The 13,514-nt window shown below is 36.7% G+C and overlaps 1 protein-coding gene across 2 annotated transcripts in view; it reads left to right on the forward strand.

Annotated features, from left to right (window-relative positions):
- USP24 (ubiquitin specific peptidase 24) overlaps positions 1-13,514 on the forward strand; it is a 137,171-nt gene that overhangs the window by 24,026 nt on the left and 99,631 nt on the right. Inside the window, exons 2-3 of one of the 2 annotated variants that reach the window (XM_045858191.1) lie at positions 11,334-11,496; positions 12,843-12,910. In XM_045858191.1, coding sequence (XP_045714147.1) covers positions 11,334-11,496; positions 12,843-12,910 — 231 coding nt within the window. Of the gene's footprint in view, positions 1-11,330; positions 11,497-12,842; positions 12,911-13,514 lie in introns of both variants that reach the window. The other variant, XM_045858182.1, reaches the window with a different exon arrangement.

Here is a 13,514-nt window from a genome sequence, read left to right on the forward strand (position 1 = left end):
TTCTTAGATAAGACATTCATATATTCATTTATGTTTAGTGACTATAATCATTGGACTCATTTTTATTAATTCACTTTTTTAAATAATAGCTTTTTTTTCTTTTTTTCTTTTTGCCTTTGGGAGCCCTTCTTTATTGGGAAATAAATACAGAGTCCAACAGATGGGCCAGCCGACACCTGTGGTTCTGGGGGCCAAGAGGAAGGCTTCTGACTTGCTCAGAACTCAGATCTCCATGAGCTGGTCATTTCCCACAATCACCTCATTCACTCGTTTGGCTTTGGCTTCAATCCTCTGGCCATTTCCAATTAGGCAGTCCTTGATGTCTGCTCCCTTCTCAATCACAGCGTTGTTGCAGATGACACTGCCCTGGATGTTGTATTAGGTGGACATCAAGGGACCTTCCAGAGCTTTCCAACCTGCCCTCTGCCTTAGGCAAAGCAGTCCAGTCAGAAGTCAGAGTGGTTCCTGCTCCCTGGGGAAAATTCTCCCCAGCAGAATAGTAAGGAAGTATAGACAACTTCAGATACACAGGCTCCTGGGACACAGCAGGCTTGCAGCTGGCTACCAGTGTGTCACTCAAATAATAGCTTTATTGAGTTATAAGTTACATATCAGAGTTCACCCTTTCAGTATATGCATTCACAGAGTTGTAAAGCCTTACCACTCTTTAATTTTAGAATATTTCATCACCTTAAAAAGAAACCTTGTATTCATTAACAGCCACTCTCCCTTTTCTCCCTCTTCTCATTCTCTGGCAACTGTGCCAGTGGAAATGCCTAGTCTAGACATTTCATATAAGTGGAATCATACATTATGTGGCATTTTATATCTGCCTTCTTTTACTTAGCATAGTGTTTTTTTGAAGTTTATTCATGTTATCGTATGTCAGTATTTTGTCCATTTTTAGGGTTAAGAAAATACCCCATTGGCCCTGGCTGGGTGGCTTAGTTGATTGGAGTGTCATCCTGTACACCAAAAGGTTGTAGGTTTGATCCCTGGTCAGGGCACCTACCTAGGTTGTAGGTTCCATAGCAGGTGTAGGAAGTATGGAAGGCAACCAAATGATGTTTCTCTCTCTGCCTCTCTCCTCTCCCTTTTTCCTCCCCTCCCTCCATCCCTCTCTAAAATCAATAAACATATCCTTGGGTAAAGATTAAAAGAACTCTAAAAAATATTTTATTGTATGGATATATCACATTTAATTTATTTAGTGATCAGCTTTGATGGACATTTGAGTTTTACCACTTTTTGATTTAACAATGCTGCTATGAATACTTGTGTACAAGTTTTTTGTGTGGACATGTTTCATTTCTCTTGGTTGTATCTTATAGGTGCATCTACTAATAGAATTGCCATGTCCTATGGTAACTATGATTAACTTTTGAGGAACTGACAAACTGACTTGTGAAGAGACTGTACCATTTTATGAGATCTGTCCACAAGGTATCCAGCTATGTGATAAGAAAAAGAGACATTTATTGAAGAAGATACAAGAAATATTATACATAGGACAATGATGTCTTAGTTCCCTTCAAAATAGGCCCTGTGGGACCTCACACAGTTCTCCCAATTGCCATCAGCTGCCCATTGTATTTTCTCAAATTTCATTGATGGTTTGATATTTCTTCCCATTCAAAGGTGATTTTAGTTTTGGGAAAAGCCAGAAGTCACAGGGTACCATATCCAGGCTGTAGAGGGGCTGAGTCATCTGGGGAATTTGATGTTTCACTGAAAACTTCTGCGTGAGATGTGATACATGAGTGGGTGCGTTGTTGTGATGAAGCTGCCAATCACCAGTTGCCCATAGCTGCGGCCTTCTGCATCATCTGAATAGATTCCATGGAGGATGTTCAACCTTAATGCAAAATTTGATGTAGATTCATTGCTGTGCTCAGTCATTTTTAGTGTGACCACAGCCACACAGTACACATGCTCACCCAAGGACATCTACAGCCCCCAATGACTAATACAGTGAAGTTGTCATTGTTAATACATGCACATTCCAGTCCACTCTCCTTGGCTACCAGGTTACATCAATGTCACACAAACTGTTCTCATTATATTAACAACAGCCATTATATTAACAACAGCTGTACTTTTTCTGGACAGACCTCATATAGTCCAACTAGTAATGTATGACAGTTTCAATTTCTCCATATTCTCACCAACATTTGTTTTAACTTTTTTGTCTTAGCCATTCTAATATGTATGAAGTGGTAGCTTGTTCTCATTTGGCTTTCCTTGATGACCAGTGATGCCGAGCATCTTTTCATGTGTTAATTGTTGGCCACTTACATATCTTTGGAGAAATGTCCATTCAAATCCTTTTCCCATTTTTTATAGGGTTATTTGATTTTTTGGTGAAGTTGTAAGACTTTTATAGTCTATATAATAGTCTATATAAAAGTTCATTATCACATGTAAAATTAGCAGGTATTTTTCCCATTTTGCTATTGTCTTTTTCTTAATGAAGTTCTTTGATGTACAAAGTTTTTAATTTTTATGAAGTTCAGAATTCAGAATTTATTAGTTTTTATTGTTCTGTTTTTGGTACCTTGAGAAATAGCCTTTGGCTATCCCAAGATCATGCAGGTTTACTCCTGTTACATTTTGAGCTAATTTCTGCACATGGGATGAGGTACAGGTCCAGTTTCATTATTTTGCTCTGTATGTTCAGTTCCCTCAGCACCATTTGTTGAAAGGCTTACCCCCTCCATTGAATTGCTTTAATGTCTTTGTCAGAGATTAACTGAATTGTAGTGTTAACCCTTATTTAAAATCAGTTGATCGCAAATATAATGGTTTACTTATGGAATCTCAGTTCAGTTCTGTTGATACGGATGTTTATCTTTATGCCTGTAGCAGGCATTCTTGATTACTGTAGCTTTTTACGAAGTCTTGAAAGTGGAAAATGTGAATCCTCAAACTTTGTTCTTTTTCAAGATTACCTTGGCTATTTGGGATTCCTTGCATTTTTTTTAAGAACTTTAAATTTTATTTCTCAATTAGAGATTACATGCATTATTATTTTTGTTTTAGTTTCAGGTCTACAGCATAGTGGTTAGACAGTCACATACCTTACAAAGCGATCCCCTGATATTTCCAGTACCCACCTGACACCATACACAGTTATTACATCATTGTCTGTATTCTTTAGCCTGTACTTTACATCTCCATGACTGTTCTGTAGCTACCAATTTGTACTTCTCAGCCCCCTCACCTTTTTACCCAGCCCCCCCCCACCCCCTCTCCTCTGGGAACCGTCAGTCTGTTCTCTGTGTCTGTGAGTCCGTTTCAGTTTTATTTGCTCATTTATGTTGTTCTTTAGATTCCACATAAAAGTGAAAACATATTGCATTTGTCTTTCTCTGACTGTGACTGACTTACTTCACTTAGGATGATACCCTCTAGGTTATCCATGCTGTAATAATGGTAAGATTTCATTATCTTTTATGGCCAATATTCCATTGTATACAGGGTGTGACAAAAGTAGGTTTACAGGTGTTCATATGTAAAAATAATACAATAGTTAATAATAAAGCAAGAATAAATTCTATTTCATGTACTCACAACTGTAAACCTACTTTTGCCCCACCCTGCATGTGTACCACAACTTTGTATGCACTCATCTATTAATGGGCACTTGGGTTGCTTCCATATCTTGGCTTTTGTAAATAGTGCTGCAGTGAACATAGGGGTGCATATATTCTTTCAAATTGGTGTTTTGGGTTTCTTCAGATATATACCCAGAAGTGAAATAGCTGGGTTATAAGGGAGTTTTGTTTTTTTAATTTTGGGGGGACCCTTCATACTGCTTACCATAGTGCCTGCACCAGCCTGCATTCCCACCAACACTGCACAAGGGTTTTCTTTTCTCCACATCCTCGCCAGCACTTACTGTTTGTGAATTTATTGATAGCCATTCTGACAGGTATGAGGTGATAACTCATTGTGGTTCTGATTTGCATATCTCTGACAATTAGTGACATTGAGCATCTTTTCATATGTCTGTTGACCATCTGTATGTCCTCTTCAAAGAAGTGTCTATTCAGGTCCTTTTCCCATTTTTTAATTGGATTAGTTTGTTGTTGTGTGAGTTCTTTGTACATTTTACTATTTAGCCTTTATCAGATGTATCATTGGCGAATATCTTCTCTCATTCAGTAGGTCTTTTTATTTTATTGATGGTTTCCTTTGCTGTGCAAAACCTTTTCAGTTTGATGTAGTCCCATTTGTTTGTTTTGTTTCCCTTATCCAAGGAGATTTATCAGAAAAAAATATTGCCAATGGATATGTCAGAAATTTTAATGCCTATGTTTTCTTCTAGGAGTTTTATGTTTTTCAGTCTTTTACGTAAGTCTTTAACCCATTTGAGTTTATTCTCGTATATGATGTAAGATGGTGGTTTAGGTTTTTTGGGGTTTTGCATGTATCTGTCCAATTTTCCCAGCACTACTTATTGAATAGACTGTCTTTAACCATTGTATGTTCTTGCCTCCTTTGTCAGTTATTTGACCATATAGACATTGGTTTATTTCTGAGTTCTCTATCCTTTTCCATATGTCTGTTTTTATGCCAGTACCATACTATTTTGATTACTATGGTACTTTCACATTTGTTGTAATGGTGGTTTGGTGGTAATGAATTCCTTTAGCTTTCTTTTGTCAGGGAAGCTCTTTATTTCTCCTTCAATTTAAGTGATAAGCTTGTTGGGTAGAGTAATCCTGGTTATGGGTTCTTGCTTTTCATCACTTTGAATATTTGGTTCCAATCCCTTCTGACCTGAAATGTTTCTGCTGAGAAATCAGCTGACAGTTTTATGGGAGCTCTGTTGTAACTGCCTTTCTCTTGCTGCTGTTAAGATCTTTGTCTTTAACCTTTGCCATTTAAATTATGATTTGTCTCTGTGTGGGCCTCTTTGGGTTCATCTGGTTTAGGGCTCTTTGTGTTTCCTGGACTTGTGTGTCTGTTTCCTTCACCAGGTTAGAGAAGTTTTCAGTCATTATTTCTTCCAATAGGTTATCAATCCTTTTCTCTCTTCCCCTTCAGTTACCCCTATGATGGGAATATTTTTATACTTCATGTTGTCCCAGAGGTCCCTGAAACTATCATTTTCTTAAAGTCTCTTTTTTTCTTTTTCTTTCTGGTTTTTTTTTTTCTACTTCGATTAGGTGTTTCTGCTACCTTGTCTTCCAATTGTTGATTCAGTCCTCTATTTCATCTAGCCTGCTGTTGATTCCTTCTAGTGTATTCTTCATTTCAGGTAGTGTATTCCATTTTTTATTTCTGGGGATTTCTCCTGTTTTTTCATTTGGGTGTCTTTCTTTGTTTCCCCATTGTGGCTACTTCTCTGTGTTTGTTCCTATGTAATAGGCAGATCTGCTACCCTTCCAGTCTTGGAATGGTGGCCATGTGCAGTGGGTGTCTTGTGGGGCTCAGTGGCAGTCTCCCTGATCACTTGAGTTAGGTGCTCCACGAATGTCCCTTGTGTGAGTTATGTGAACCCTCCTGTTATAGTTGAATATTAATTGCCTTTATGCTGCCTTTGGGTGGTGGTGATCCTCTGGCTAGCTGACTACAGTGGGTGTATCATCCCAACCACAGTGTATGAGCTGCTATGCAGGGGCTGATTTCACAAAGCAGACTTCTCCCCAGCAGGGTTTGGTGCCTCTGGAAATCTCCCTTTTGGGTGTGCCAGTTGTGGAGCTCATTGAGCCATGCTCTGATGTGGTCCGAATCCCACCACCAGGTTGTTGGTTCTGGGGCCTCTTGGGAGGACTCCAGGGCAGGTCAGTGTCAGTCAGTCAGCACCTGAATAACTGTTGGGAACCACAAAGAGATTAATGGTTTGTGGTTGCCTCCTCTGGGCCTGGTTGTGCTGGGAGGAGCCAAGCTGTGAACCAGTGCTGGTTTCCAGCAGCACCACTCATTCTAGCATGCATGCAGTGATATCTTGTGGTTCTGATTGGCATCCCTGATAACCAATGATGCTGAATGATACTCTGTTCTACATATGTATCACATTTTATTTATCCATTCATTCACTAACAGGTATTTGGGTTGCATCTACTTTTCGATCATTATGAATAATGTTACTGTAACCATGGGTGTACACATAACTGTTCACATCCCTGCTTTCAGTTCTTTCAGATATATGTCCAGAAGTAAAACTGCTGTATCATGTGGTAATTCTGTGTTTAATTTTTGAGGAACTGCCATACTGTATTTCACTGTAGTTGCACCATTTTACATCCCCACCAGCAGTGCACGTAGGCTCCAGTTTCCCTACATTTTTGTCAATACTTGTTATTTGTGTTTTTGACAGTAGCTATCTAATATATGTGGAGTATTTTTGTATAATTTTAGTATCAGGGTAATGCTGACCTTGTAAAATAAGTTAGTGTTTCCCCCTTTTGGGGCAGGGAGTGAGGAGTTGATGTTAATTTTTCTTTAACTGTTTGGTAGAATTCACTAGTAATGGCTTCTGGTCCTGGGCTTTTCTTTGTGGGAAGCTTTGAACTGCAGAGCATTCTGTTTACTTGGTATAGGACTATTCAGATTTTGTTTCTTCTTGAGTCAGTTTTGGTAGTTTATCTCTTTCTAGGGATTTGTCCATTTCATCTAGATTATCTAATTTCTTGGCATACAATTGTCAGCAGTATTCCTTATAATCATTTTTATTTGTGTAAGATCTGTCTTTATATTCCCTCTTTCATTCTTGATTTTAATAACTTGAATTTTCTTTTTTTTTTTTTCCCTTGGTCAGTCTAGCTAAAGATTTGTCCATTTTGTTGATCTGTTGAAAGAACGAACTTTTTGTTTTTGTTTTTTTATTTGTTGCTTTTCTCTTTTTTAATATTTTTATTTTTCAATTATAGCAGATATACAGTATTATATTAGTTTCAGCTGTGCAACATTGTGATTAGACATTTATATTGCTTATGAAGTGATCTCCCCAATAAGTCTAGTACCCATCTGATACTATCTAGTGTTATTACAGTATTATTGACTATATTCCCTGTACTGTACCTTAGATCCCCATGATCTATTCTCTCTTTTATTTATTTCCATTTCAATCTTTATTTTAATTTGTCGGCTTGCTTTGGGTTTAGTTTGCTCCTCTTCTAGTTTCCTAAGGTATATGGTCAGAATATTGATTTGAGATCTTTTTCAAAATATTTGCCTCTAATCACTGCATCTCCTAAGTTATGTTGTTATTTTAGTTTTCATTCATCATGAAGCATTTTCTAATTTCCTTTATGATTTCTTTTTTTACCCATGATTAGTTAGGAGTATATTGTTTAATTTTCACATATTTTTGGATTTCCCAAATTTCCTTCTGCTGTTAATTTCTATCATATGCTCTATCCTGGAGAATGTTCCATGTGCACTTGAGAATGTATATGCTGTTGTTACTGGTGAGAGTGTTCTTTAAATGTCTTTTAGGTGTAGTTTATTTGTGGTGTTAACTCATCTGTTTCCTTGTTGGTCTTTTGCCTACTTCTATTATTGAAAGTGAGATATTGAAATCCCCAGGTGTTCTTATTGAATTGTGTATTTCTTTTCAGTTCTGTCAGTTTTGCTTCCTGTACTTTGACTCTCTATTGTGAAATTCATCCATGTTTATAATTATTATGTCATCCTGATGTATTAACTCTTTATCATAAAAAATGTCTCCCTTGCCTCTAGTAACAAATTATCACATGTCTATTTTTTTCTGATATTATTAGTATAGCCTCTCAGGTCTCTTTTAGTTATTCTTTTCATGGTATGTCTTTAATATTCTGTTATCTTCTTGCTGTATTGACCTTTATTATCATTATGAAATGTCCCTCTTTGTCTTAACATCTACTCTGTTTGATATTTCTTGTCTTAACATATATTCTGTCTGATAGTAATATAGCTGCTCTAGTTTCATTATGTGAGTATATCTTTTTCCATCCTTTTATTTCAACCTCTTTGTGTCTTTTTTTTTTTAATTTTACTTATTTATTTTTAGACAGAGGGACAGGGAGGGAGCAAAAGGGAAAGAAACATCAGTGTGATTGTCTCTCACATGCCTCCTACTGGGCACCTGGCCTGCAACCCAGGCATGTGCCCTGACTGGTAATCGAACTGGCGACTGTGCTCAATCCACCAAGCCACACCAGCCAGGTATTTTTTTAAAAGTTATTTAATTTTTTATATTTATTGATTTTTTTTTTTGGAGTGAGAAAGGAAAAGAGACATTGTTGTTCCACTTAACTTAGGCATTCATTGGTTGATTCTTGTATGTGCCCTGAGTAGAGAGAACCTGCAACCTCAGTGTATTGGGATGACACTGTAACCAACTGAGTAGTGCAGCCAGGACTCAACATCTCTGTGCCTTTATTTTTAAAGTGTGTCTGTGGCAGCAGCATATATATAGTTGGATCATTTTTTAAAATCCATTCTACAGATCTCTGCCTTTTGACTGGAGTAGTTAATCCATTTATACTTAATATATGACTCATAATTATAATTTAATATAATTACTTGATGAGACAAAGTTTACATCTGCAATTTTGCTGTTTGGGTTCTGTATATGTCTTATGCTTTTTTGTTACTCTAACCATCTATTGCTCCTGTTTTTTTATATTAAGTTGGTATTTTCAAGTGTACAATTTTAATTTCCTTTGACTTTTTTTCACTATATATATTTTATGTTATTTGTGGCTGCCCTGTGGATTACAATTACCACCTTAATTTATAGCAATATATTTTGGGTTAATATCAACTTAATTTCAATAGTGTACAACACACTGGTCCAGTATAACATTGCTCCCTTCTCCCTCCCTTGTGCTATTATTATCATACTTTTGGAAGGTGAGGCAAAGGTGTAATGGCCACCATGGTGAGAGGGGATCTTCAGACTGAAAAACGAAACAGGTACTACCATGGAATATAATCTAATTTGTTATAGGATAATTTACTTGGAGGAAAATTGATTCAGAGCAGAACAGATGACCCAGCAATTCTGTGCAGATTATTCTCCGCTACGGATTCCTGTTACTCTCTTTTTTAAGGTATAACTCAGGTAGTAATGATTGACAAGACAAAGGAACAGAGAATATGGTAGCTCCAGGGACCACATTAAGGCTACATTTTAAAGAACACAGATAATCATCAACTAGAAGGCTTTAATATACTTGCTAATGACAGTGATGTTGATCAAAGGTCAACCTCAGGAAATTTAGAAGTGAAACCAGGATAGAGTTGGAATTGATTTTATTTACATCTACATCTATACACATACATGATCAGATCACATATTTATATATCATAAGCCCATTAATAGTTTTATAATACAGTTTTATAATTATTGCTTTGTATATCCAGATAGGAGAAATATTAATACTGTTTTATATGAGAGGGAATGACGAGGGGCCATGGAGGTGGGGAGTGAGGTTAATGTCACATTTGTGAATTTTTATGAAAATAAAATTTCAAAAGAACAGCTTTTACTAGAAAAATATTAAAATGTGATTAATTTTTATGTGTTCAGACTAATGATGAGTTTTATTTTTGATATTCATATTTTCTGTATTTCCTGAAAAGAGCATGTACTCTTATTTGGTGACTTAGGACAAAAACTTGAAAGTATTTGGAAACCAAATTATGTTACCAATAGAATGGGCTTCTTAAGAAGTGTAATTTAGCCCTGGCTCATGTGACTTAGTGGATTGAGTGTCAGCCTGCAAGCCAAAGGGTCACCGTTTCGATTCCCAGCCAGGGCATATGCCTGGGTTGCAGGCCAGGTCCCCAGTTAGGGATGAACAAGAGGTAACCACACACTGCTGTTCCTCTCCCTCTCTTTCTCTCTCTCTTCCCCTCTCTCTGAAAATCTATAAATAAAATCTTTAAAAAGAAGTATAATTTAACCTTTTTTATTATTGTTGACATTGAAACATCAAACCTGTAGAGAATTTTTATAAGAGTTTTATTTGAGCCAAACTGACAACATATGCCAGGGAGCAAGATCTTAAGTGATCCTAAGAATAACAGTTTGCAGTTTCTCTTATGCATTTGGAATTAAGGAGGGAAAATAAGGAAGATTACATGAATGGGAGAAAGCAAGGCAGGGACTGGATTCTAGTACATATTAGATGAGGGGGTACGAAAGGGAAGTTGAGTATTAGAAGGAGTCGTCTGAATGGAGGTATTCCAAAGGCGTGGTAACCTAGATGCACAGAAACAGTGGACAAAGGCTTGCTTAAGGCAAAGTTAAGCCTTTTAGTAAAGAAGTTATATGCCTGGGGCATGACTCCCACCATGACCTGCCTGGTTAGGAATATATGGTCCAATCACCCTGTGAGATTACTTCCCATAGAACCTGTTGGTCCACACCATTATAGGTGCATCTCTACCTCTCTGATTCATTAGTGTCTTCCAGTCTAAGAATTTAAAGTAATTAAAGGATATGACATAGTTTAGGAAATTCTGGAAATGCTTCTTTGAAAGAGTTACGGAGGAATACTGGCATCTCTGTGGAGATGGACAGAGTAGGTCAATTTCAGAGAAATTTAGATCTGATCACCTGGTCTTGGAGGTGGAGATGGGAGAACAGGGTTTTAAGAATAAGTCCTAATTTCTGTCTGTGCTGCTAAATAAATGTGCCATTCTCTGGAGAATAATGAGAAAAGAGAGTAGCACTGAGGTTTGAGAAACTCCAGTACTTGATGGCTAAGGAGGGAAGGATGTACCAAAAGCAGAGATAGAACAGAACCAGCCAGACCCACAAAAGAACAGGGAAGTGTGCTGTTCTGGAAGGTGAGGCAAGCAAATCTAGCATACCAAGAAGAGGGAGCATGCAGAAGGCCAAATATTCCCGAGAAGCAGGATAAGTACTGAAAGGTGTTTGTTGGGTTTAATGATAGAGTTCATTGGTGACCTTCATAGTAACCACTGTGGGAGAGTAGGAACTCTGGAATCCCAACATCTGAGTGAGTCCGTGGTGAGGAGATGGAGACCTCAAATACAGATAACTCTTTGGAGAAATATATGTCTCACTGAAAAAAAAATGGGGGAGGATAGGATGCTGTAGGTGAAGGTAAGGTTGATATTTTGTAACATGAGAGTTCATTTTTGAGGAAGGAGATGAGCTTGCCTCCTGAGGGAGTAGGAATGCCAGTATAATAAACGTCGAGAATACTTGAGATAGTCTTGGTGAAAGATGTAATTATAAGAAAGAAATGTGGAATCCACACAATTGGTATTAATAGCTACCATTGGTTAATCGTCTGCTTAGTATTAAATAAAAAGTTTTTAAAGTAGTCACTGATTTGTTTTTAACCATAATTGCTTTTTGCCAGAAGAATGATGAAAATGGAAACTGCTCAGGGGAAGGAATCGAATTCCCCACAACAAACTTATATGAACTGGAAAGCCGTGTTTTGACTGATCATTGGTCCATCCCTTACAAGCGGGAAGAATCACTAGGCAAATGCCTGTTGGCATCTACCTACCTAGCAAGACTTGGTAAGTTTGCAGACTTCAGGACACATGAGCAGATTATTTTTTTATTATTATTATTATTCTTATAAGAGGCCCAGCTTTAATCTTGGCTCTTGTCATTACCTATCTGTATTATCTTAGATCATTTGCTCTCTCAGTCTTTGCTTATCCCCTGAAGAATAAAAGCTTTGAATTAAATCACAACTGTTTTGCTGTAGCTCCAGTAGAGTGTAAGATTCTTTAAAATATAATTGGAAAAACATTACAGAAATTGAAATTAACTTTTTCCACAGAAGCTTGGAGCACTTCAAGTCTTAATTCAGTGGCTTTTCTTAACAGAAAGCAATATTTATTTAATATGCATTCTGTGCTTATTAAGTGCTTGGCAGTGTCTTAAGTGCTGTACAAATATTAAACTAATGGAGTAATAAAACGTCACTAGGTTGGAAGAACAGGTGTCAATATAAGGAAGCTTCTATAGAATATATAAAAGAGAAGATAATTTCTTTTTCATATTGAATTTAATTGTAAAATAAGAATTGGACCACTGTTTTATAATCCCCCCCTCATTAAAAATGTGCATGGTTAACTACCATGATTAAATATGAGGCACATCAGTAAGAAATGTTTTTACTAGGATTAGATTTAATTCTAATAGGCAATTTTCTGGTACGTTTATTACTAGCTTTGCAGCAGCAGCATTTATTGAGTGCATGTTAGGGTGTAGGTGCTGTGCTCCACAGCGGGTCTGACAAAGAGAAAATGTGTTCAGCAGTATTCCCAATGATAAGCAAAACCCGTTACTGAGTTGTTGTTTCTTTGAAAATGTATTCCACAGGATAATTTTACAGTGAATTTATTCATTCACTTAGCAAATTTTTATCATTTACTGTGTGCCAAGTACAATTCTGTGCATTGTGTTACACAGAGTCCATCAGTTTGTTTTAGGGAAAACGAGTGATTTTTGCAATTTATTGAGAATATGTATGTTTTTATAGAGCTGTTTAGGAAAATAATGGTGAGTAAGTAGTTGCTAATAGTCTTTTATTAGTTATTTAATCAGTTCATTTGAAGTTACTCTGACATGGAAACATGTGTTCAACCATTTCAGTGCTAATTATTTATTATACTTTAACAAATGTATATTAATAATAAACATTAGTAAGCACATTGTGCTGTTAATGAATAAATACTGTGATTGTTTCTGAGCCTCTGCCTTCATCAGAATGTATATATTCTGCTTTTAATAATCCCTTAAGAATCAAGGTTTCTATAATAAATAGTTCCAGATGTGTGAATTTGAAATGATACATATGGTCTCTACAAACTACCTAAAATCTAAGGCATATCTTTTCATTTATTTTGCTAAGGTCTTTCTGAGTCTGATGAGAATTGTAAAAGATTTATGGATAGATGTATGCCTGAAGCATTTAAAAAGGTAAGAAATATGTGCTCAGCTGATTTCTTTATTGCTGGAGTGAAGGTGAACAGGCTTTTTGTTTTATTTTTTTATGTGTGAGACCAATTTATGAAACTTGTTCAACTGAGGAATCCTCTAATATGAAAACAGTAGGTGTAAATTTGGGGATTTTAAATGATCTACTGCTTTTTTATTTAATTGTTTGCACATGTCTGTTGACTCTTCTACTTAATTGTTGAGGTGAAGACTTTATACTAGGAAATTAGATTAGACATCTTACTAAACCAAGGATTGTAGCACTTAGAAAGGTAATATTTATCAAAACACAAGCCATTTTATACTTACTCTACTGGGATAGAAGCAGATGTTTTAAAAAAACAGAAACTTGACTGGCTTGAGTACTCCTACTGACAAAATGACATGCAGATGGCAGCATCTCTCTCTGGGCTAGAGTGGTGCATGCTTGCTCCCGTTCTGGCCACATCTTTTGCAAAGCAATTTTTCTGAACAGTGAGAATAGATCACAGGACTTGTGTTTCTAATTCAAGCAAGATTCCTTTTTTCAAGATATGAGTCCTGCCCTGGCTGGCGTAGCTCAGTGGATTGAGCGCGGGCTGGGAAC

Source organism: Phyllostomus hastatus, unplaced genomic scaffold (genome assembly GCF_019186645.2).
Source record: "Phyllostomus hastatus isolate PE091 unplaced genomic scaffold, TTU_PhHast_1.1 phas_contig_147, whole genome shotgun sequence".
In the NCBI taxonomy this organism is placed as follows: domain Eukaryota; kingdom Metazoa; phylum Chordata; class Mammalia; order Chiroptera; family Phyllostomidae; genus Phyllostomus; species Phyllostomus hastatus.